The sequence below is a fragment of the Mercurialis annua genome, linkage group LG7, assembly GCF_937616625.2.
Source record: "Mercurialis annua linkage group LG7, ddMerAnnu1.2, whole genome shotgun sequence".
NCBI classification, from domain to species: domain Eukaryota; kingdom Viridiplantae; phylum Streptophyta; class Magnoliopsida; order Malpighiales; family Euphorbiaceae; genus Mercurialis; species Mercurialis annua.
Window position 1 is genome coordinate 1988557 of NC_065576.1, and position 20996 is coordinate 2009552.

Genomic DNA, 20996 nt, shown 5'->3' on the forward strand with positions numbered 1-20996 from the left:
GTTTCAAGTCACCTTGTGTAGCTGGATCGATTTATCTTTGATCTATATATATAGTTGGTTCAAGAAATTAAAGCGTATCAATTAATTGGGTCATAGATCATATCACTTCGGATTGATTCGGTTTTGAATTTGGACTTTGATAAAAACAATTTGGGCGATACTTAACGTTATATTTTTTTTTACATTGGACCCTTCTAACCTAAAACCATTAGTTTGAATGGTCACCTATAATATTTGTTTACAATTTTTTTAAAAAGTAATGCTCGAAAGCGTCCGAAACTAGCCCGAAAATAGCTACCTTAAATTACGGTTTATTACATATAATAGGTTTTTTTTTAAAAAAAAAAACTGACTAGGTAATTATTGCTCAATCATAATCAGCCTCAATGATTGGGGAGAGAGTGAATTACTCTCTCCCCAATCATTGGGGAGGGACCGGCCCGCTATGTAAGATAGCGGGCTGGTGCTAATTTGGGTGATTAAGCTAAGGGTTTTACTATTCGCCGCACAAAATTACTATCCACGGTCCAACTTTTACCAAAATATCTCTAAGCCATTTTCAGTTAAAAAAATACTCAATCCTCTCAACTTAACTAAAAACCCGACAAATAACCGAGTAAATTTATAATAAAAATATCAAAATCACCTAAAAATAGAGGACGGTAACCTCTAATAATTAATCGGTTTTTAATTTTTTCGTTTTTAATTTTTTTTAATGGGTCATCGCCTGGATTTGGAGATGGACCCTATGGGCTATCGCCTTGATTTGGCGATGGCTCTTATGGGTCATCGCCAAATCAATGCGATGGTTAAAAAAAATAAAAAATAAAAACCGATTATTTACTGGGGTTCCGTCCTCTATTTCTAGTCGATTTTGACATTTTTATTGTAAATTCGCTCGGATATTCGTTAGGTTTTTAATTGAATTGAGAGTATTGGATTTTTCTGTTAAAAACTGAAAATGGCTTAGGGGTATTTTGGTAAAACGTTGGGCGGTGGGTAGTAATTTAGGGCGGTAAATAGTAGTCACCCAAATTAGCTACCAGCCCGCTATCTCATATGGCGGGCTGGTATGCAGCCCGCTATCTCATATAGCGACAGCGGGCTGCGTGGGCCCAGGTATAAATTTAGAATTTTTTTTAAAAGGCACAAATCCGAAATTTTATTTTTAGGGAGACACAAAAATATCAAAAAGCCTTGGAAATTGGCAGAGTGGATTTTTGGTAGAATTGTTTATTTAAGTAGAGATGATAAGAGAATGCAGAGAATATATGTTTTTCTAAAATTAGAGAAAAAAGGGATAAAAAAGTTGATAAGAAAAACATATTTATTTTGAAAGATAAAAGAGTTGGTTTTGCTCTTTAGATGTGGAGAGTCAAACCAACTCTTTATTTTTATTTTTAAAAGTACAGAATTCATTGGAGTAGTTTTGGACTATAATTGTAAATGCTATAAACTTTCAAGTTATTTCCAAAAAGATATTAAATTTATTTTATTTTTTTAAAGTCATCAAACTTTAATAGTTGTTTTCAAAATGTTCTTTTATTTTAATATATTGATGTGGCCATCTAAATTAAAATATTTTGTAAATATATATTATAGGCCATAAAAATTGATATCCATTTTTATATAATTTATATGATTTGGTAACATTTGTCAATGTTATAAATATTTTTAATTTACATAGACACATAAGAAAATTAAAATCGAAAAAGAATTTATGAAATAAAAACTAAAGTTTAGTGACATTAAAAGAAATAAATTTCATTCCAATTTAATCTTTGAAATAACTTAGAAATTTGATTATCCAGAAAGTATCTGACCTTCAAATCCATAATAAAAGAATAAGACAATCAAAAAGTAGATCAAGCATAAATCGTCATTTTCAACATAAAATAGTTTAGAATCAAATGCAGTACTCCAAGTATATATAAACCCCAAATTAAATAAAAAGTAATTAGTTTATAGTGAGTGGTATAAATATCGAGTAGTCAAACAAAATACAAATGATCCCTTTAATAACCAGTTCTTAGGCTCAATCTACATGTACAAAATCCTATCTAATCGATTCGATTTGATTATAGAATCAAGTACCTTCTTGAGTAAGGAATCATCGCCTCGAGGATTTCCGCTTGATGCGTGATTTTTTAGTTTTTCTGCGAACAACTTGCTTGATGCCCAATTCTTTAGCATGTTTATGGACAACTAGTAGATTTAGCAAACATTTTACAACTTGCTTCATGCTAGGTCGCTCGAACGAATTATCTACACATTGCAACGCCAATCTTGTAAGTTCCGCTCCGTCGCAAGCAAAGTGATCACCATCTTCCGATAGCTTCCTTTCCACAAGTGAAAACAGAGCTTCGTCAAAACACGCCTTCGATCTTTCTTCATCGCACTCTGCAACGGCCAACTCACTGACATAAGCAGAGCCACTCTTAACATCTTCCTCTGTATATACCTTTTTGGATATCAAGCCCAGAAGTACACACCCGTATGCATAAACATCAGAGGAAGTATACCATCTACCTGTACAGATAAACATAAATTCCCAGATAACGCCAAAGTCATAAAAGAAAAACCAACCAAAAATGATTTATTTGAAAAAACAAGCATGATGACTCTTTCCTACTGTTTTTCAATATAATATCGTCCATAATATTACCCGTAAGGAAGGGTTCAAGTATATATTATTTCTGCATAATTGGCTGCCAAAATTTAATAAACTGGAAGACAAAAATGCAATTTGTTGACATACCTCCATCCATGTAACCATGACATCCAGAAAGATACAGATTTCTGGTAATTCTAGCATCAAGAATAATTCCACCAATAGCCATCCCAAAATCAAATAATTTTGGGCTGTAATCCTACAAATCAAATTGATCCAATTAATAAAGTAAAAAAAGAAGGAAAAGAGAAAAAAGACAGTAGAAAAGAAGTACAGCGTAAAATAGAGATCATGTATAGACCTTATCGAGTATAATATGAGCAGCATCTATGTTTCGAACCAGAAACGGCATATATGGCAAATTGTGAGCGTGTAGAAACTCAAGAAGGCAAGCAAACTCATACGCAACCTTAATTCTCTGCAGCCAAGTGAAGTCATCTACAAATGAAAAGATATTGTCAAAAACAGTTATTGAAGATGCAATGAGTTGGTTGAGAACTGTGAGATTTATATTGTTTAGGGAATCATTGGGAAAATAGTAATTAGGAAAAAGTCTAAGGACTTATTAGCAGAATTGTAAGGGCCTACATAACCCAAAATGTCGATTAATAAACTAGACAAAAACATTATCAAATTTCATTAGAACAAATATTTAGTTCCCAACAATAATCAAAATGAATAAAGCCATTTCCAAATTTCAAAATAAAAAAATTGGTTCTCATAAGAAATGCTTGCTATAATAAGGTTCAGCTGATGAAAAGAAAATACGACAAATGAATTCCATAATGAAAAGTATTCATCAAAAAGATAGGGAATAATCAGTAGGATAAAAATGTATGTATATGCATGCCGGAAATCCAGGAACACAAATTAAATACAAGAAAAAACATAAATCACCTTTAGGTGAAAGATTATATAAAGTTTGATGCGGATCCAGATCATAAACAGCGCCAACTTTCTCCTCTTCGTGGCAGTATCCTATCAATTTCACCATATTTGGATGAGAGCTAAATCTAGCATCCCGAAGCAATGCAATTTCATCCTAAAAGAAAAGCTAGCGTCAGGCATGCTTAAGACTTCAAGTTAGAGGTCAAACATAGAAGACATAAACATATTGTTCATCGTCTTACCCTCAACCTGCCTTTGTTACCACGCTGACAAGCCAAATATATTCCATCGCTAGGTTCCCAAATCTTCACCATCACTTTTTTCTTTCGAATCATGCCACGAAATACACGTCCAAATTGGAATTTTCCAATAAAATTTTGTTCATTAAATCCATCGGTGAACATACTTAACTCTTTGTAAGAAAACACTTCAAGTGTGTCATAGTCTTCTTCCAAAGTGTTTTTCCCTAGTGATAAACATAAATTAGGCATCAGAAATGGAAAACTATGCTCAACTGAAAAGAAATAATCTAGTGGTTTCACAATTTTTGCAGGGCTAGTTATTCTGACAGCAGTTACCTAACAATAAATCAGAATGCAAATTTATAAGGAGCAATGAACTTTTTGACATCTGTTACACAGGTGCAGTTCAAGCTACATATTTGATATCTAAAATCACTATAATAACTTCATGTTGACAAACAGAAATATAACACATGAGACAATTACTAGGATTACACTCATAGGCTGAATGAATCATATAGAATGCTGTAAACTTAAATCACGAAACAGTATAGCAGGAAATAACTATTTCGACTTTCTCTTGCTAATGCATGTGCAGTATAACTTTGTTATTCAGACAAAAAATTTGCATAACAGATGAATATTGAGGTTTTCCTTTCAAATACATATTTATCATACTACGATGTGTTATCTTTCCTCTTGTCCACCGATATATGGACAATTGGACACAAGTCACTTCAGATATAGGAACCAAAAACACTTGACAAATTGTCAAATTTCCTTATATACTGCACGCTTTAAATAGAATTCTTCCGTCCAATTAAGGATATGGGCATAGATATTAATCTTCATTTCGTGTATATATTTAGAAAATGAAATAACCCTTTACTTCTGCTATTTCAAGAGTTTGTTAAACCTGGGCTTCTTGTGGATCATTAAATTCTGCATATCTGAATTATGCGCCCAATGAAAATTACCCAGGCATTGTATATGTACAACACAATGCGTGTATGAATAAATTTCAGATATACAAAATAATCCTCTTCTATAGAGGAGACTGAAACAAGGGAAGATGTGCCTTGGCAGGAAAATTTAAACTGTTTGGCCAGTCTTGACATGACTGTTCAACAGGCAGAACCATTAGAGAGATGGAGAAGCATGTTATTGAGCAGCAGATTAAGAAAATCTAAAATAGATTGCTTGTGAGCACAGTTCCTTACCTGCTCGGCAATAATCTGAGCCTCTATTGAGTTGTGAGAAATGTCCCGAATGCCATGTTAAGAGTCTCCTATCCTTCACTATCCAATAAACCCATATAAATCAACTGACAAGTTACTGGTAAGTGGTAACAGAAGGAAAGCAACGTACTATAAAGTTAATCCATCCAATTTAGAAGCAGTATAACCAAAGTAATTAAAGATCGAGAATTTGCAGCATAATAATCTCAAGTAAGAATGGAAATTTTCATTTTTGAAAGTGTCCACAAATAAACATAGAGGAACAATTTAAAAATTACGTTTGCACCACGTGAGCCGTGTAAAGGCACTCTCCCTCCATTAGATTGAAAATTAAATTATTAATCTAATAAAGAGTTGTATAATCTGGTGACTATAGAATGCATTCGCCTGGCTCATATGTTGCAAGTGCACTCTCCAAACTGTTTACCTATTATAATATAACATTTGGAGAGTGCATCCATATGGCTCATGTGGTTAGAATATACTCTCCAAATCTCTTCCCATAATCATATTATGTCAGACTTTATTAGCATCTGGACCTACTGGGTTTAATTAATTAAACACTTAAGACTCAGAAAAGAACCCAGGTAGAAAAGGGGTTGTCCCTAGGCCTAGTCCGAGTAAAGCCCATTTCCATATTAAGTAGCATTAGGACTTACCCTTTATAACGCTCAAGCTCGCTCATCACATAAATTAATATCATTTTACGAATTTTCATACTATATAAAGCTTGGGCTAACACATGATAACAAATCCTGACTAAGGCATGAACAGAACCAGCACCCAACCCAGTAATTAAACTGACCTATTAACATCTAAGTATCAATTAAAAAGAAATTCCACCACAAAGGAAGAAGCTACACAATTATTAGAATTATACATAAAAAACACTAGCACGTGATGCGAAACTAGTCAACTTAAATATTCAGCTCAGACAAAAAATCACAATCCATGGTTAGTGAGGAATGAACTAATAATATATCTTTTAACAGATTTTCTGAAATCTAAAAATAAGGAGTATCAAGTACCTGATGAATCGAAAGAGCGATATCCTGTAAGAATGGCCTTATCGCCATTAAGTAGCTTGCAAATTTCCCAGGTGCTTGCATAATGTTTAGCAATCTGCAAACTCTGCAAACATCTCATAATATCATTCATTGTAGGCCGCCTTAGAGGATTACTCTGAACACATGTCTTTGCCAAGTTGGTGATTTCAGTTGCATCACTTGAATAAAAATCCGATCCTGACTCTAAGCTTTGATGCACAAGTGCACCTAAGTCCATTACTGAATTTTGTGGGCTGCCATTTATTGTGGGCAATTCAGCATTGTCCTTGTAGACTCTTTTGCCAATAAGAGCCAAGAGCAGAACACCATATGAAAAAACATCACATTTATCTGACCATTTACCTGCAGATTATTAAAGTGGTGCATAACTGTGAGCTCATGTAGTTAAAATCAGATTTTAACTACTACAATATTTAATAATATGATACATAGATGAGAAATTTTGAACAAGTAAAAAAAACATTTGATCATATGCATAAATTAAAATAATACAAAACTATAGAAATGATAACATTAAATATTTGTTTATGTGGAGGAGAAGAGGATAGAGAAAGTTAAATGATGCTAGTTCCTTAATCTTAGTGCAATTGACATTCCTTGAATAGGGTAGTTACTTATGATTTAATAGCACAGTAACATTTAAAGTGAAGCAGAATACAATTTGGTCAAGGGGAGAGCTGAAACGGGACAAAGGTTTTTGCCTTCATCGAGAAATCTTAGAATCCGGCTACACTAGAAGAGGGACTCCGCAGAGTGATATCCCCTACTACATACTGTAATATCAGATTCTAATTTATCTTGGCAAGGATTAAAACAACATGTAAATGTCCCAAGACGGAGGAATGACAAGTGAGTGGCTAAGTGAACCCGAAAGTAGATTTGAAGAACTATAGACAGAACGGTGCCCTCCTTTTATTTGGCACTTTGTTCCTTTTTTGCTTCTAAAAGGGTTTCCGCATTTATTACAACTAAACTAAAATAAGCCTTAATCTCAAAGTTGACAATGCGGATTCTTTTCCTCCACTTTGCACGGTTTTGGGCCATATTTTCAGAAAGGTCCAAGACTTCTAAATCATTTTTATCATAGTAAAACTATTTCACTATAATTGTCTAATTGGCTTAGAGTATTAATTGTAAGAAAAAGAAAATCCAAGAAATGACAGAAGTTGGAAGGAGGAAGAAGTTTTGGGAATACTCCATTTAAAAGAAAATTTGTCAAAAGAAATTCCATACTATCAATCCATCATAAGTTAAGACAAATGAATCATGCTTATGAGACGTTCCAGAACCACAAAACCAAACACAAGTTTAAATTTGACAGTTAGTCTAATCTCTGAGCATAAGCTCAGCCACAATCTATTTGTCGCTTACCATCTCTATTAATGGAGAGAATGATTATGTATAAATGCAAGTAAGACATAATAAAGCATAAAAAACATGCTCAAGGTCAGATCATGGGAAATTATACATTTAACCAATACATAAAACACCACTATTTTCCAAAACGAGAGAGAGTGGGAGGGAAAAAAAGGTTCAGGCAGCAATAGGATACCTGGACGTGCACAAAGTGGATCAACGTAGCCACAGCACCCATCTACATACTGATACCAAACGTTTCTTTTGTCGGTAAGAATTCCCCCAGAGATCATACTAACATCAAATAATATAGGTTCATAATCCTACAAGAAGTCAAAGAAGCTTGAAATATAATGATAAGCATTTATGAGCATTGTAAAAGGACCAACTAGGGTTGACGTGAGTTGGTACAGTGCAAATAATTCAACATTAAGAGCAAGGAAGGATTATGTGCCCAAGCTTCCTCCAAGCAGCAAAATTATAAAAGAAACTGATTAAGTCAAACAAAAAGCAAAAGACAAACCTCATCAACCAGTATATGAGCAGCATCAATATTGCGAATCAGATAGGGCAAATAATTAGGATGCGGAGCATGCATAAATTCAAGTAAAGAGGCGAATCCGAGAGCAACCTTAATCCTCTGTGGCCACGTAAAAGTATCTGAAAAGGAAACTGACTAGTTTACTTACTCAAGGCAATTCAAACTCACCATAAATAATTCCGGCAATAATGCAATATATCAATAACATACACTAACAATGTTGTAATAGCATATATTAAAATTAGGTTAGTGAAAGCACCTTTTCCGATGAGATTATGCAGAGTATCAATTGCCTTTGGCTGGAGATGATAAAGAATAGCTTTATATCCACCGTCGTCACAAGTACCATAAGGCTTTGCCATGTTTGGATGAAAATCATTCTCTTGGAAATAATTCAGCACACGGAGTTCATCCTATACACAATTTAAAACGCTCATCGTCGTCATCAAACATCAAACAATCAATTCAAACATTCAAACGATCAAACATTCAAACAATCAAACATTCATACAATCAAACAATCAAACAATCATATAAAAATTCATACAATCAAACAATCATATAAACATTCAAACAATCAAACATTCAAACATTCATACAATCAAACATTCAAACAATCAAACGTTCAAACATTCAAACAATCATACATGCAAACAATCAAACAATCATATAAAAATTAACTCACCCTATATCTCTCCTCGTTATCACCTGGTTTCACTTTATATAACGAGTTCTCATTTTTCCATATCTTAACTATCACATCATCTCCCAGGAATGTTCCACGGTAAACTTCACCGAATTGAAAATTTGCGATGAAATTTTGTTGACTGAATCCATTTGTACATTCAGCTAATTTTTTGGCATTTAAGGAATACGCATTAGCCAATCTCCTATATCTGTCCGGACCTGCAAAAACATATAGAAATTTAAGAACAAACCATTCATCATCATAAATTTAAATTAAACCTGATAATATTAATAAAATCAGTAGCTACCCGTCCTCCCTTTTTCAATTGCTGTCTTCGTTCGCCCTTTTTCGGAGACCATTCTCGCGCAATTTTTTTTTTAGGGAAAAGGGTCATTTATGCCCTAAAGGTTTGGCTTTAGGATCAAATAAGCCCTCAACGTACAAAAAGGTTCAAATATGCCCCTAACGTCTTAGAAAATGAACAATCAGACCCCCGATTTGGACAACCAGGCCCCTAACGTTTCATTTATGCGTCAAAATTAGGGGCCTGGTTGTCAACATTTTAAGACGTTAGGGGCATATTTGAACCTTTCCGGACGTTGAGGGCTTAATTGATCTCGGAGATAAACCATAAAGGCATAAATGACCCTTTTCCCTTTTTTTTTATGAGTAACTAAAACAAATCCCTGGTTTTGAATTGTATATATCCTTGCTCAAGTGGAAGAATTCTGGGCTTTTCATCAAAACACCCTAAAAATGTAGGACTTTTTATACAAAATACGGATTTCTGCGATCCATTCACTTTTATACAGCCCAAGTCCAAACTTTACATTTCCTACTTTATTTGTTTACAAACATAACATTTTCTTTGGATTTATTTCTTTTATACGTGTTTCATCAGTTCCTCTCTATTTAGAAATTTTCTTCCTTCTTCTCCTTCACGATCTTACTCCATAATCTTGCGATTATCTCTATATTTTCATTTTCTTCTTATTTTCTTGCACAATCATCTCCACGATTGTTCCCTATTTGTCATTGATCTGTTGTTTTTATTTTTTCGAATTAGGTTAGCCTAATTTCTAAGGTTTTGTTGTTAATTTTTGTATAATCTGTTTGATTTTTGCTTAATCTGTTTTGAAATTAATTTGTTTATTCCCATTAACTGTTGCTTGTTGATTGAAATCATGATTTAGGTTTTAATTTTTTTTTTTAATTTCAATGATTATTTTTTTATTCTTTTTTGTTAATTTGATTGATTTTTAAATTATTAGGTATTTTAATGTAACTGCTCTTTTGATTTTTGTATAATTTATTTGAATTTTTACTTAATTTATTTTGAAATTTTCTTGTTTAATTTCATTAACTATTATTTTGTTAATTGAAATCATAATTTATAAAAGTTTGTTGTAACTCATGTAGTGAAGCCGGCTATGCGAACTTCCAAACGTTCAAAGACGGCTGAAGCTTTTTCTATTGTTGCTGAAATGGCTAAAATAAAAACACCATAACTGGAAAAAAAACCTGACAAACATGTTTCATCGAAACAACAAAGGAAGATAGGTAGGTGGAAGACGCTACTGCCGCCGATAAACAAGCAAAAATAAGTCTACTAGTCTTGTGAAAAAGAAAGTGTCGTTTGAGTTGATGGATGATGACAGCGGTGTCGATAAATGTGTGAAGGTATTGAGCTATGTTTATACCATGCTTTATGTTGATTTCTTTATCATCATTGTTTCTTTGTGGTTGAATATATTTTTACTTTGTTTTGTTTTATTAAATTGTGTATGTATTTTCTGTTATAAAAATCAACGATTAAGAGTACTGTTGGTGCAAAGAGAAAAGCTTCCGTTGAATTTTTTTAACATGAAGAAGCCTCGGTCAAGAAATTGATGAAGGTATCATTTATTTTATTTTATTTTGTATAGTTAATTTTTTGACTTGTAGTGCTTGTTATCCGGTCTGTTATTGTATGTATTTTTTATCTTATTGTATTCTGTTTTTTAAACACTTATAAATAAATTTTTCTTTTCACTTGTTGACATGTTGTTGATATGATGTTTATTTGTTGTTGATTGTAACAGTCACTTAAGACTAGGTCAACTTCTAGTTATTCGAAAACAAAACCTTCCAGTAAACCTGAAAAGGTTTTGGATGATACTTTCATTAAAGTATTTCATCTTTGTGATTTTGTGTAATGTTAATTTATCTTCACTTTTTTAAGTTAGAAATTAAAATAACATGTTAACATATTGTTGATATGATGTTGATTGCAGTAGTCACCTAAGACTAGGTCAAATTCTTTTTCTTCAAAGAAGAAATCTTTCACTGAAACCTATGAATCTGAAAAAGTTTTGTTGTCGACATGTCGTTTATTTGCTGAACATTTGATTGATTGCAAGTCTATTCATTCGTTGTATTCGTTTGATGAATTGGAATTGTATCGTAACCGGTTTTGTCAAAATTTGATTAAGTATGGGAGGTGGAAGACAAAAAACAATTATACAAGTGATGTTAAAGGAACTGTGAAGCTGCCAAGAGAATTGAGGAAGAATTTTTTTTTGAAATAGATCTTTTCTTTTAGTGACATTAAAAGAAATAAATTTCATTCCAATTTAATCTTTGAAATAACTTAGAAATTTAATTATCCAGAAAGTATCTGACCTTCAAATCCATAATAAAAGAATAAGACTATTAAAAAAGTAGACCAAGCATGAATCGTCATTTTCAACATAAAATGGTTTAGAATCAAATCCAGTACTCCAAGTATATATAAACCCCAAATTAAATAAAAAGTAATTAGTTTATAGTGAGTGGTATAAATATCAAGTAGTCAAACAAAATACAAATGATCCCTTTAATAACCAGTTCTTAGGCTCAATCTACATGTACAAAATCCTATCTAATCGATTCGATTTGATTATAGAATCAAGTACCTTCTTGAGTAAGGAATCATCGCCTCGAGGATTTCCGCTTGATGCGTGATTTTTTAGTTTTTCTGCGAGCAACTTGCTTGATGCCCAATTCTTTAGCATGTTTATGGACAACTAGTAGATTTAGCAAACATTTTACAACTTGCTTCATGCTAGGTCGCTCGAACGAATTATCTACACATTGCAACGCCAATCTTGTAAGTTCGGCTCCGTCGCAAGCAAAGTGATCACCATCTTCCGATAGCTTCCTTTCCACAAGTGAAAACAGAGCTTCGTCAAAACACGCCTTCGATCTTTCTTCATCGCACTCTGCAACGGCCAACTCACTGACATAAGCAGAGCCACTCTTAACATCTTCCTCTGTATATACCTTTTTGGATATCAAGCCCAGAAGTACACACCCGTATGCATAAACATCAGAGGAAGTATACCATCTACCTGTACAGATAAACATAAATTCCCAGATAACGCCAAAGTCATAAAAGAAAAACCAACCAAAAATGATTTATTTGAAAAAACAAGCATGATGACTCTTTCCTACTGTTTTTCAATATAATATCGTCCATAATATTACCCGTAAGGAAGGGTTCAAGTATATATTATTTCTGCATAATTGGCTGCCAAAATTTAATAAACTGGAAGACAAAAATGCAATTTGTTGACATACCTCCATCCATGTAACCATGACATCCAGAAAGATACAGATTTCTGGTAATTCTAGCATCAAGAATAATTCCACCAATAGCCATCCCAAAATCAAATAATTTTGGGCTGTAATCCTACAAATCAAATTGATCCAATTAATAAAGTAAAAAAAGAAGGAAAAGAGAAAAAAGACAGTAGAAAAGAAGTACAGCGTAAAATAGAGATCATGTATAGACCTTATCGAGTATAATATGAGCAGCATCTATGTTTCGAACCAGAAACGGCATATATGGCAAATTGTGAGCGTGTAGAAACTCAAGAAGGCAAGCAAACTCATACGCAACCTTAATTCTCTGCAGCCAAGTGAAGTCATCTACAAATGAAAAGATATTGTCAAAAACAGTTATTGAAGATGCAATGAGTTGGTTGAGAACTGTGAGATTTATATTGTTTAGGGAATCATTGGGAAAATAGTAATTAGGAAAAAGTCTAAGGACTTATTAGCAAAATTGTAAGGGCCTACATAACCCAAAATGTCGATTAATAAACTAGACAAAAACATTATCAAATTTCATTAGAACAAATATTTAGTTCCCAACAATAATCAAAATGAATAAAGCCATTTCCAAATTTCAAAATAAAAAAATTGGTTCTCATAAGAAATGCTTGCTATAATAAGGTTCAGCTGATGAAAAGAAAATACGACAAATGAATTCCATAATGAAAAGTATTCATCAAAAAGATAGGGAATAATCAGTAGGATAAAAATGTATGTATATGCATGCCGGAAATCCAGGAACACAAATTAAATACAAGAAAAAACATAAATCACCTTTAGGTGAAAGATTATATAAAGTTTGATGCGGATCCAGATCATAAACAGCGCCAACTTTCTCCTCTTCGTGGCAGTATCCTATCAATTTCACCATATTTGGATGAGAGCTAAATCTAGCATCCCGAAGCAATGCAATTTCATCCTAAAAGAAAAGCTAGCGTCAGGCATGCTTAAGACTTCAAGTTAGAGGTCAAACATAGAAGACATAAACATATTGTTCATCGTCTTACCCTCAACCTGCCTTTGTTACCACGCTGACAAGCCAAATATATTCCATCGCTAGGTTCCCAAATCTTCACCATCACTTTTTTCTTTCGAATCATGCCACGAAATACACGTCCAAATTGGAATTTTCCAATAAAATTTTGTTCATTAAATCCATCGGTGAACATACTTAACTCTTTGTAAGAAAACACTTCAAGTGTGTCATAGTCTTCTTCCAAAGTGTTTTTCCCTAGTGATAAACATAAATTAGGCATCAGAAATGGAAAACTATGCTCAACTGAAAAGAAATAATCTAGTGGTTTCACAATTTTTGCAGGGCTAGTTATTCTGACAGCAGTTACCTAACAATAAATCAGAATGCAAATTTATAAGGAGCAATGAACTTTTTGACATCTGTTACACAGGTGCAGTTCAAGCTACATATTTGATATCTAAAATCACTATAATAACTTCATGTTGACAAACAGAAATATAACACATGAGACAATTACTAGGATTACACTCATAGGCTGAATGAATCATATAGAATGCTGTAAACTTAAATCACGAAACAGTATAGCAGGAAATAACTATTTTGACTTTCTCTTGCTAATGCATGTGCAGTATATGTTAGCTAATGCAAACAATTATACGAGTCACGAATTATGCCAAATATAATTACAGTAGAAAAATTCCCAGGAAAGATTGGAGGGTCACGAGCGGACCACTTAAATACCAACCTCCTTAGACAGAATTTTAACTATATGTAATTAACCGCATAATACGACTTGCTATATTTTGCATTAACAAGACATCATTAACGTAAACCCTAAGGATCTTTGAAACTAAATAATTTCATAATACTGTAAATAAATATTGATAGAAAACTTACTTGAATTTCCAAGAGAAATTACGCTTGAAGCCATTAACGAGAAATTGATTTCTCTCCCTTAACCCTTTAATTTCTTAATCACACTCTTTAGATGGAGTTAGAGATGTGTTTTGGTGTGGTAGAGAGAGGACCAATTTCCATTCTATTTATAGACATTTTAATTCAATCCGGTACGTCCATCACATAACCAAATCAACGGATGAGATTAATCCACATAATATTAATTTTTATTAATTTAATTGGACCACAATTATGTGTCAAGATGTGGGTTAATTATATGACACCTATATACATTATGTGTCAAATATACATTGTATATTTGACACCTTGATCATAATGTGTCAATATTAATACATTATATACTTGACACTTAATCAATGATGTGTCAAGTTATATAATGATGTTTTAACACCTTAATTAATATGTATATTTGTGTTAACTTAAGCACACTAACACTTAATTATTTTCTAACAGTATAACTTTGTTATTCAGACAAAAAATTTGCATAACAGATGAATATTGAGATTTTCCTTTCAAATACATATTTATCATACTACGATGTGTTATCTTTCCTCTTGTCCACCGATATATGGACAATTGGACACAAGTCACTTCAGATATAGGAACCAAAAACACTTGACAAATTGTCAAATTTCCTTATATACTGCACGCATTAAATAGAATTCTTCCGTCCAATTAAGGATATGGGCATAGATATTAATCTTCATTTCGCGTATATATTTAGAAAATGAAATAACCCTTTACTTCTGCTATTTCAAGAATTTGTTAAACCTGGGGTTCTTGTGGATCATTAAATTCTGCATATCTGAATTATGCGCCCTATGAAAATTACCCAGGCATTGTACATGTACAACACAATGTGTGTATGAATAAATTTCAGATATACAAAATCTTTTATAGAGGAGACTGAAACAAGGGAAGATGTGCCTTGGCAGGAAAATTTAAACTGTTTGGCCAGTCTTGACATGACTGTTCAACAGGCAGAACCATTAGAGAGATGGAGAAGCATGTTATTGAGCAGCAGATTCAGAAAATCTAAAATAGATTGCTTGTGAGCACAGTTCCTTACCTGCTCGGCAATAATCTGAGCCTCTATTGAGTTGTGAGAAATGTGCCGAATGCCATGTTAAGAGTCTCCTATCCTTCACTATCCAATAAACCCATATAAATTAACTGACAAGTTACTGGTAAGCATAGTTATTAAAGGCGAAAGGCGACCCGAGGCGACAAGGGTCCAAAAGCCTGAGGCGCAAGGCGTGGGGCGAGGCGAAAGCCTTTTGGAGAAAAGGCGACCAATTAAAAAAAATTAAATTAAAATATACCTCTACTAGTCAACTGATTTATATGATTTTTATTTTCTATTTACTAATTTAATAGTTTAAACTTTATTTTATGAACTTAAATATATTTTTAATTTACACTTAAAAAGCTAAATTAGCCTTTTTTGCTAAAAACAAGAGTCATTTGAAAATTTAACCATTACTATGTTAAAAAAAACCCATTTATTATAGATTAAAGCCTTTCAATGTATAATATAGGTCATGGGCTGGTTAAGGGAGGCCCAATAAAATATTAGGGGACCTCTATTCTCTTTCCCTAACCTATTCTAATTTTCCAAACCCTAGATACAGCAGCCGCACGTCAGTCCTCTCTTCTTCTTCTTCCTTCATTTTTTTTTGTCTAGGTTACAGAGGTTTTAATTGTAAAAAAAAGAAAAAAAAATAAAAAAATGCCTGAAGTCACAAAGGCGCGCGCCTCTGGCCTCTCGCCTTCCACCTGAGGCGCCAGAGGCGAGCGCCTTTGTGACATCGCCTGCCTTTGGTCAGTTGAGGCGACTCGGCCATCGCCTGAGTCGCCTCTCGCCTGAGGCGCGCCTGAGGCGCGCCTTTAATAACTATGCTGGTAAGTGGTAACAGAAGGAAAGCAACGTACTATAAAGTTAATCCATCCAATTTAGAAGCAGTATAACCAAAGTAATTAAAGATCGAGGATTTGCAGCATAATAATCTTAAGCAAGAATGGAAATTTTCATTTTTGAAAGTGTCCACAAATAAACATAGAGGAACAATTTAAAGATTACGTTTGCACCACGTGAGCCGTGTAAAGGCACTCTCCCTCCATTAGATTGAAAATTAAATTATTAATCTAATAAAGAGTTGTATAATCTGGTGACTATAGAATGCATTCGCCTGGCTCATATGTTGCGAGCGCACTCTCCAAACTGTTTACCTATTATAATTTAACATTTGGAGAGTGCATCCATATGGCTCATGTGGTTAGAATATACTCCCCAAATCTCTTCCCATAATCATATTATGTCAGACTTTATTAGCATCTGGACCTACTGGGTTTAATTAATTAAACACTTAAGACTCAGAAAAGAACCCAGGTAGAAAAGGGGTTGTCCCTAGGCCTAGTCCGAGTAAAGCCCATTTCCATATTAAGTAGCATTAGGACTTACCCTTTATAACGCTCATGCTCGCTCATCACATAAATTAATATCATTTTACGAATTTTCATACTATATAAAGCTTGGGCTAACACATGATAACAAATCCTGACTAAGGCATGAACAGAACCAGCACCCAACCCAGTAATTAAACTGACCTATTAACTTCCAACTACCAATTAATAAGAAATTCCACCACAAAGGAAGAAGCTACACAATTATAATAATTATATATAAAAAACACTAGCACGTGATGCGAAACTAGTCAACTTAAATATTCAGCTCACACAAAAAATCACAATCCATGGTTAGTGAGGAATGAACTAATAATATCTCTTTTAACAGATTTTCTGAAATCTAAAAATAAGGAATATCGAGTACCTGATGAATCGAAATAGTGATATCCTGTAAGAATGGCCTTATCGCCATTAAGTAGCTTGCAAATTTCCCAGGTGCTTGCATAATGTTTAACAATCTGCAAACTCTGCAAACATTTCATAATATCTTTCATTGTAGGCCGCATTAGAGGATCACTCTGAACACATGTCTTTGCCAAGTTGGTGATTTCAGTTGCATCACTTGAATAAAAATCCGATCCTGACTCTAAGCTTTGATGCACAAGTGCACCGAAGTCCATTACTGAATTTTGTGGGCTGCCATTTATTGGGGGCGATTCAGCATTGTCCTTGTAGACTCTTTTGCCAATAAGAGCCAAGAGCAGAATACCATATGAAAAAACATCACATTTATCTGACCATATACCTGCAGATTATCATAACTGTGAGCTCATGTAGTTAAAATCAGATTTTAACAACTACAATATTTAATAATATGATACATAGATGAGAAGTTTTGAACAAGAAAAAAAAACATTTGATCATATTGCATAAATTAAAATAATACAAAACTATAGAAATGATAACATTAAATATTTGTTTATGTGGAGAAGAGGATAGAGAAAGTTAAATGATGCCAGTTCCTTAATCTTAGTGCAATTGACATTCCTTGAGTAGGGTAGTTACTTATGCTTTAATAGCTGTAACATTTAAAGTGAAGCAGAATACAATTTGGTCAAGGGGAGAGCTGAAACGGGACAAAGGTTTTTGCCTTCATCGAGAAATCTTAGAATCCGCTACACTAGAAGAGGGACTCCGCAGAGTGATATCCCCTACTACATACTGTAATATCAGATTCTAATTTATCTTGGCAAGGATTAAAACAACATGTAAATGTCCCAAGACGGAGGAATGACAAGTGAGTGGCTAAGTGAACCCGAAAGTAGATTTGAAGAACTATAGACAGAACGGTGCCCTCCTTTTATTTGGCACTTTGTTCTTTTTTCGCTTCTAAGAGGGTTTCCGCATTTATTACAACTAAACTAAAATAAGCCTTAATCTCAAAGTCGACAATATGGATTCTTTTCCTCCACTTTGCACGGTTTTGGGCCATATTTTCAGGAAGGTCCAAGACTTCTAAATCATTTTTATCATAGTAAAATTATTTCACTATAATTGTCTAATTGGCTTAGAGTATTAATTGTAAGAAAAATAAAATCCAAGAAATGACAGAAGTTGGAAGGAGGAAGAAGTTTTTGGAATAGTCCATTTAAAAGAAAATATGTCAAAAGAAATTCCATACTATCAATTCCATCATAAGTTAAGACAAATTAATCATGCTTATGAGACGTTCCAGAACCACAAAACCTAACACAAGTTTAAATTTGACAGTTAGTCTAATCTCTGAGCATAAGCTCAGCCACAATCTATTTGTCACTTACCATCTCTATGAATGGAGAGAATGATTATGTATCAATGCAAGTAAGACTTTATAAAGCATTAAAAACATGCGCAAGGTCAGATCATGGGAAATTACACATTTAACCAATACATAAAACACCACTATTTTCCAAAACGAGAGAGAGTGGGAGGGAAAAGGTTCAGGCAGCAATAAGATACCTGGACGTGCACAAAGTGGATCAACGTAGCCACAGCACCCATCCACATACTGATACCAAACGTTTCTTTTGTCGGTAAGAATTCCCCCAGAGATCATACTAACATCAAATAATATAGGTTCATAATCCTACAAGAAGTCAAAGAAGCTTGAAATATAATGACAAGCATTTATGAGCATTGTAAAAGGACCAACTAGGGTTGACTTGAGTTGGCACAGTGCAAATAATTCAACATTAAGAGCAAGGATAATGTGCCCAAGCTTCCTCCAAGCAGCAAGATTATAAAAGAAACTGATTAAGTCAAACAAAAAGCAAAAAGACAAACCTCATCAACCAGTATATGAGCAGCATCAATATTGCGAATCAGATAGGGCAAATAATTAGGATGCGGAGCATGCATAAATTCAAGTAAAGAGGCGAATCCGAGAGCAACCTTAATCCTCTGCGGCCACGTAAAAGTATCTGAAAAGGAAACTGACTAGTTTACTTACTCAAGGCAATTCAAACTCACCATAAATAATTCCGGCAAAAATGCAATATATCAATAACATACACTAACAATGTTGCAATAGCATATATTAAAATTAGGTTAGTAAAGTAAAAGCACCTTTTTCGATGAGATTATGCAGAGTATCAATTGCCTTTGGCTGGAGATGATAAATAATAGCTTTATATCCACCGTCGTCACAATCGCCATAAGGCTTTGCCATGTTTGGATGAAAATCATTCTCTTGGAAATAATTCAGCACACGGAGTTCATCCTATACACAATTTAAAACGCTCGTCGTCGTCATCAAACATCAAACATCAAACAATCAAACGATCAAACATTCAAACAATCAAACATTCATACAATCAAACAATCGTATAAAAATTAACTCACCCTATATCTCTCCTCGTTATCACCTGGTTTCACTTTATATAACGAGTTCTCATTTTTCCATATCTTAACTATCACATCTTTTCCCAGGAATGTTCCACGGTAAACTTCACCGAATTGAAAATTTGCGATGAAATTTTGTTGACTGAATCCATTTGTACATTCAAATAATTTTTTGGCAGTTAAGGAATACGCATTAGCCAATCTCCTATATCTGTCCGGACCTGCAAAAACATATATAAATTTAAAAACAAACCATAAATTTAAATTAAACCTGATAATATTAATAAAATCAGTAGCTACCCGTCTTCCATTTTTCAATTGCTGTCTCTGTTCGCCCTTTTTCGGAGACCATTCTCGCGCAATTTTTTTTTATGAGTAACTAAAAAAAGTCCCTGGTTTTGAATTGTATATATCCTTGCTGAAGTGGAAGAATTGTATCTCTCCTCGTTATCCTTCCTAATATATTCATACTATTGTAAAACCCGCGCATTTACACGGAACCATATTAATATTTATTTTAAAAAATAATTATATTAAACGCTAATGAAAATAAGTAATAATACAAAATGTATAATTAGTGAACTGATAAAACAAAATAAGATATGATTTTATTTTATTTTTCAGTTTTCTTTATAGTCCTTTCAACTGTATCCAAATTGGAAATTTTTATGGTTTTGATTTTAAAAAGTTATTGGATATAATTTTAGGAATAATGTTTTTTTACAATATTAGTAAAATTAGCGTTTAATTAGAATATAGATTAAAAATGAAAGATTATTTTAAATTTTTTTCCATGTAAAAATAGGTCAATTTAATATTTAGGGTACAATTGAAAAAGAATCTAAAAGTGGGGGGTTTTAAGAGGATTTTCCTACGTCGGGATGCAATTGAAAAAAAAAATAAAGATGGAGAGCTTTTGAGTGATTAAGCCTTTTAAGTATACCATAGTTTGTACCCTTTAACTCCAATCACATTACCCCAAATATTCATTTTATTGTTATTGCTAGAATCATTTAATTTTTTTCCTGTACTATCATTTAAATGAGCATAAGAAAAATAACTAAAAACATGTAAGCCGAAATAATTAGAGAATTTACCATGTCATACCTCTCGAGGAGTCTTTAAATTAATTAAAACAGATTGCTATCTTTTCACCAAGTAACGAGGACTATAATAAGTTTCATTAATAAGATACATAATGGTATGACTCTACCTGTTCAACTCTTTATCATTTGTCACTTACAATTTGAAAGAATTGAACAAGTGTGCTACTAAATATTGTCCTGGATTATTAGGTACCGCCTTTTTAACCTATTTTAAAAATCAAGAATCTATATTCAAATTCTCTCAACTCACTCAAATTCGACGAACGGGTATAACAATTTGAAATAAAAATGTCAAAATCTAGCCGAGATAGAGAACGTAAACCTCCGAATAACTGATCCTTTTTACGTTTATTACTATTTTAACGTTTTTTTAATTTTTTTTACTG

At 33.2% G+C, this 20996-nt stretch overlaps 2 protein-coding genes and 1 long non-coding RNA gene across 4 annotated transcripts; 1 reads left to right on the forward strand and 2 right to left on the reverse strand.

Annotated features, from left to right (window-relative positions):
- Nucleotides 1-1942: 1942 nt before the first annotated feature.
- LOC130014445 (uncharacterized) lies at nt 1943-9365 on the reverse strand. The gene is made up of 13 exons (XM_050352507.2): nt 9349-9365; nt 8999-9060; nt 8689-8909; nt 8263-8416; nt 7986-8122; nt 7659-7785; nt 6068-6448; nt 5022-5099; nt 3802-4025; nt 3569-3713; nt 2973-3109; nt 2759-2870; nt 1943-2529 (listed from the first exon to the last, which is right to left on the reverse strand). The coding sequence occupies exons 2-13, from the start codon at nt 9048-9050 to the stop codon at nt 2111-2113; spliced, it is 2187 nt and encodes a 728-aa protein (XP_050208464.1). The 5' UTR covers nt 9051-9060; nt 9349-9365; the 3' UTR covers nt 1943-2110.
- Nucleotides 9366-9546: 181 nt separating this feature from the next.
- LOC126657747 (uncharacterized) lies at nt 9547-10716 on the forward strand. Its single transcript, XR_007633414.2, has 3 exons — nt 9547-9757; nt 10111-10371; nt 10509-10716. It is a non-coding gene; the product is annotated as an uncharacterized LOC126657747 (long non-coding RNA).
- A 741-nt stretch (nt 10717-11457) lies between these two features.
- LOC126657743 (L-type lectin-domain containing receptor kinase VII.1-like) lies at nt 11458-19952 on the reverse strand. 2 transcript variants are annotated; one of them, XM_050352505.2, is made up of 12 exons: nt 19805-19952; nt 19505-19725; nt 19229-19382; nt 18947-19083; nt 18623-18749; nt 17049-17429; nt 15288-15365; nt 13332-13555; nt 13099-13243; nt 12503-12639; nt 12289-12400; nt 11458-12059 (listed from the first exon to the last, which is right to left on the reverse strand). In XM_050352505.2, exons 1-12 carry the CDS (start codon nt 19854-19856, stop codon nt 11641-11643), a joined length of 2187 nt encoding a protein of 728 aa, XP_050208462.1. In that variant the 5' UTR covers nt 19857-19952; the 3' UTR covers nt 11458-11640. The 2 variants fall into 2 exon arrangements, with proteins under 2 accessions (XP_050208462.1, XP_050208466.1); XM_050352509.2 differs by lacking the exon at nt 15288-15365.
- Between the last annotated feature and the right edge of the window lie 1044 nt (nt 19953-20996).